This window comes from Euleptes europaea, chromosome 1 (assembly GCF_029931775.1).
Source record: "Euleptes europaea isolate rEulEur1 chromosome 1, rEulEur1.hap1, whole genome shotgun sequence".
NCBI classification, from domain to species: domain Eukaryota; kingdom Metazoa; phylum Chordata; class Lepidosauria; order Squamata; family Sphaerodactylidae; genus Euleptes; species Euleptes europaea.
The window spans coordinates 23727655-23732872 of NC_079312.1; the positions used below are offsets into that span (position 1 = coordinate 23727655).

General features: G+C 44.2%; 1 protein-coding gene across 1 annotated transcript; it reads left to right on the forward strand.

The window, feature by feature from the left end:
- Nucleotides 1-3668: 3668 nt before the first annotated feature.
- LOC130473725 (zinc finger protein ZFP2-like) lies at nucleotides 3669-4919 on the forward strand (the record flags this gene model as incomplete). The annotated part of the gene is made up of 2 exons (XM_056845299.1): nucleotides 3669-4035; nucleotides 4288-4919. Coding segments are annotated over 2 exons (999 nt in total), but the record flags the coding sequence as incomplete, so codon positions are not given.
- Between the last annotated feature and the right edge of the window lie 299 nt (nucleotides 4920-5218).

Sequence of the window (5218 nt, forward strand, 5' to 3'; positions counted from 1 at the left end):
ATAGCAGTCAGTAATAAATTAATAGTTAATAATACTAACACTATTTTCTTTTCTGCTTTGACTTTCTAACTGGGACTCAAGGCAGAATATATGTATGATAAAAAGAAACACAATCAGTAAGAAGTGGATTACAAAATAGGATAACAGTATTAGATTGGATAAGAATCTTTTTAACAGCATAGAATCCTCGTAAGGCTAATTCAAGCATTTAGGCTAGGATTGTAGACTGGGGATGAAATGTCAAAGAAGGCATGCAAATAGAATACAGAAGTGCATCAGAAGCATCTGCCACCATGTCATCTCAGTACCGTCAAGTGCCTAACCGCTGGTCCTTCACCAAGAGCAAGGCTGCTTTTTCCAGTATGAGCTATTAGTCTTGCCACATGCAAGGGGGTTCTGGGATTTGGTAGCTGCTTTTCTGCCCTTCTTTACCACTTCCTGTTCCTTGCATTGCAGAGTTCTTCATTCTAAATTCTATGAATTCTGACCCATCAGGCAAACAGACAATAGTTTTGTATATGATAACAGGACCAAGACAAGGTTTGGCAAAAGGTTGGAGACAAAAAGGGTGTGAGAAATGAGGATGCAGGGACAATTGTGATCACGAGCCAAGAAAGAGAGAGTATCTAGTTACCCCGCCAAGAAAGTATAACACAGAGTACTTGGAAAGTATAGAACACCTTCTGTTGACCTTCTTATCTTTCCAGGTGATGGCATCAAACCTAAGATGGAGAATAATGATGGAGGAAAAGCGGCTTCTGTGCAGCCAGATCTGGTAAGTGTGGAACTGTGGACCGGGCCTTTGGGTGTCTCCCCGCACCCTCCCTAGGGCGGGGAAAATCTCCCTCTTCCTCTTTCCCTTGGCTGCTATCTGTGCTGCTCACTGAATAGAAAAAGAAAACGTCTGATGAAAGTTTGAACCCTGAAATCAAACATCTAATTATTGTCCTTTTGGAATGCCCCTACGAAGGTCAAGAGCTGTTAGATTATCTGTGATGGCAGAGGAGTTTCTTCTTTCTCTTTTCAGGCTCTGGTGACCTTTCAGGAGGTATCTGTTCATTTCTCTGAGGAGGAGTGGGGCCTGCTGGATCCGGACCAAAGAAGGCTTCACAAGGAAGTCATGGCGGACAATTGTCAGAATGTGGCCTCCCTGGGTAAGGCGCTCATTTCCCTTGATTGAGAGATGCTGAAGGCAGAAACCATTCCTTCTAAGAAGGACCTCAGCTCTGACCTGAATGGCCAAGGCTAGCCCTGAAGTAGGTCAGTCCCTTTCAGTGATTAAGCTGTTAGAATTGACCCCTTTCTCAGAAGTGGTATGTTACCTTATTCAGGTAATCACCTAATAAGCAGGACACAACTTAAATTACTTACAGAAGTAAGTCTTTTTATTGTATAACTTCAATACAATATGTTTATATGCATGAATTGTAAATTCTTAAAAGTGTATATAAGAATACAAGCAAGTTCAATACACTAAGTAGTCTTAAAATCCAAAACTTAAAATATAATAGTTAAAGAAGTCTAATTTAGTTAAAAGAATCTGATTCACAATATCTAGAAGAGCATTTAAGTAAGTAGATAGACATACGAAACCAGGTCTCTTCTGAGAACCTCTTGGTCTACCAAAGACATGATCAGACTTTCCTACATTTCTGCACTCATATTTATGTCTCCAATATTGATTAAATAATAGGAGAGCAGAAAATCTTGCTATATTTCAACCTCTGAAGCAGTCAGGATTGAGCAACCAAAGTAGCTTCGAGGTCACTGCTATTCCTTGCTACAATATTCTTACTAGCATTGTAGACATGGCAACATACTGAATAGGCCTAGGCATGGCTCACAGTCAAATGAGGTGAAGTTTGGCTCTGTGTCCTGATGAGCTTCACTTGCTGAATTTTTGCCTCTGAGGCTTCTCTGTAATTCGGTTTGGCAGCTGCAGTTTTCCCGTTCTAAGTTGGAGGGAAAGGGGGGCTCTGTCTACGCTCGAGTCTGGTTTAAAGATCTGAATCTTTCTTAGAGTTGGAATGTCTGGAAGTCACTGATCTCTTTCTTTCCCCCAAAGAAGGACTTCTGCTTCTCCAACCTGATTCCATATCCCCAGTGGAAGAAGCAGGAGATCCACTTGTCCAAGACGCAGAAGAACCAGAGGGATCAGCAGGTATCTGTTGACTTGTGTGGTGGGAGTGGATAGGACTTCTATTGGGCTTAATTTCACCAGCTGGAGAACGGAGGGATTCCTCACGAGGCGACAGCCTGAGCATGGCCAGGAAAGCTTTCTCAAGTGTGAAAGAGGAGTTAAAACAGGAACAAAATGCTGGCCGGTTTGTACCTAAGAGTGGCAGGAAATGTTTATTGAGTTCTCAGCTATGATACACATTAATTTATTTATATGCTGCCTCTTCACAGACCTGCTCACGTTAGCTCAAAACTCAAAACAATAGCATAAAATCCTGAATACTGCCTAAATGATCAGTTTAAAAATCCAGGGACACAAAAAGAGTGCAAAAAAGCCACAAAGTTGTTTCAGAAATCTCCTGAGAAACACTCCTCAAGTTTAAAGAAGACCCTGAAACAGCTAAAAAGTTAAACCCCCAAGTTAAAGCCTAGTTGGAAAGACATGTTTTCCCCTGGCTAGATCAGCTCCAGGCAAGTTTCAAGGGTGAGGGAACATTCCCCAGATGAGGGGCAGTACTGGAAATGCCCAGTCTCCAGTCATCACTTACCTCAGCTCGCCAGGCAGGTCCACAGAACTTTGGAGGCTGAACTTTTCGGGGGGTGGGGAGTACGGTGAGCTTTAGAAGTTTGGGACTGAGACTGGGTCTCCATAGTCCAGGTGTAAAGCTCTGCTCCAAACTGGCTGTCCAGTGAACGCAGCCAGTTCTGCGTTCGAATATAGAAAGAGATTTGCTAGAGGTCCCCCTAGTCCAGCCTCCTGTTTCACACGGTGGTCAACTAGAGTCACTGGAAGTTTCACAAATAGAGGAGCAGCTCCAAAGCATCCCTCTTCAGAGACCGAATGCCTCTAAATGTGGAGTTTCCACTGGGCTACCTTGTGTCTGCTGGAACTACCCTTCAAGGAAGCATCAACAGCTGATTCATACAGGGCAGGATTTTACTCTCCTTTAAGTGATTCCAGTTCTGTTGTTATGAAGAGCAGTTAATGGCCTTTACTTGATTCCGCTTTTGCTTGAAGGTCTTACCAGGCGTTTCTCTTTATTGCAGCGGCTGATGTTCCCCAGAAAAAGCCCAAGAGTGAACCACAACACCTCCTATTTGCTGAAAAGTATCAGAAAAGAAATGCTGGAACAAAACGGAAGGGTGGGAAGGAATGCCCTGCTTCTCAGGCTGCTGAATCCCAGGTGTTTAATACACAGGGGAGAATCCACACAGGGGAGAGGCCTGATAAGTGCTTGAAGGGTGGAAGCAGCTTTGCTTGGAAGGGAGACCTTTCTAGCCACCAGCATATCCACACTGGGGAGGAACCTTATAAGTGCTTGGAGGGTGGAAAGGCCTTTGCTTCGGGTTCAAATCTTAATGTCCATCAACGTATCCACACTGGGGAGGAACCTAATAAATGCTTGCAGTGTGGGAGGAGCTTTGCTGCCCGTTCAAGCCTTACTATCCATCAGCGTATCCACAATGGGGAGAAACCTTATAAATGCTTAGAGTGTGGAAAGGCCTTTGCTTCGAGTTCAAATCTTAATGTCCATCAACGTATCCACACTGGGGAGAAACCTTATAAATGCTTAGAGTGTGGAAAGGCCTTTGCTTCGAATTCAGAGCTTACCATCCATCAACGTATCCACACTGGGGAGAAACCTTATAAATGCTTGCAGTGTGGAAAGTGCTTTGCTCAGCCTTCAAACCTTACTATTCATCAGCGTATCCACACTGGGGAGAAACCTTATAAATGTTTGGAGTGTGGAAAGAAGTTTGCTTTGAGTTCAGAGCTTATTGTCCATCAACGTATCCACACTGGGGAGAAACCTTATAAATGCTTGCAGTGTGGAAAGAGCTTTGCCAGGAGTTCAAGCCTTACTATTCACCACCATATCCATACTGGGGAGAAACCTTATAAATGCTTGCAGTGTGGAAAGCGCTTTGCTCGGCGTTCAAGCCTTACTATCCACCAGCATATCCACACTGGAGAGAAACCTTATAAATGTTTGCCGTGTGGAAAGAGCTTTGCTTTTAGTTCAGTGCTTACTGTCCATAAGCGTATCCACACTGGGGAGAAACCTTATAAATGCTTGCAATGTGGAAAGAGCTTTGCTGTCTGTTCAGACCTTACTATCCATCGGCGTATCCACACTGGGGAGAAACCTTATAAATGTTTGGAGTGTGGAAAGGCCTTTGCCTCGAATTCCGAGCTTATTGTCCATCAACGGTCACACACCGGGGAGAAACCTTATAAATGTTTGCAGTGTGGAAAGAGCTTTGCTAGGCGTTCAAGCCTTACCATCCACCAGCATTTCCACACTGGAGAGAAACCTTATAAATGTTTGCAGTGTGGAAAGAACTTTGCTTTGAGTTCAGAGCTTACTATCCATCAGCGTATCCACACTGGGGAGAAACCTTATAAATGCTTCCAGTGTGGAAAGCTCTTTGCTCGGCGTACAAGCCTGACTAACCACCAGCGTATCCACACTGGGGAGAAACCTTATAAATGCTTGCAGTGTGGAAAGAGCTTTGCTGTCTGTTCACACCTTACTATCCATCAGCGTATCCACACTGGGGAGAAACCTTATAAATGCTTGCAGTGTGGAAAGGCCTTTACTTCGTGTTCAGACCTTACTACCCATCAGCGTATCCACACTGGGGAGAAACCTTATAAATGCTTGCAGTGTGGAAAGAGCTTTGCTTGGCGCTCAAGCCTTACTATCCACCAGCGTACCCACACTGGAGAGAAACTATAAATGCTTGCAGTACGTAAAGAGCTTTGCTGTCCGTTCAAACCTTACCACCCACCAGCGTATCCACACTGGGGAGAAACCTTATACATTCAGTTTGGAAAGATCTTTGCTCAGAATTTGCTGCTTAATATCCATCAACGTATCCACACTGAGGAGAAACCTTATAAATGCTTGCTGTGTGGGAAGAGCTTTGCTCAGCCTTCATATCTTAGTACCCACCAGCTTGCCCACACTGGGGAGAAACCTTATAAATGCTTGCTGTGTGGAAAGAGCCTTGCTCAGAGGTCACACCTTACTGCCCA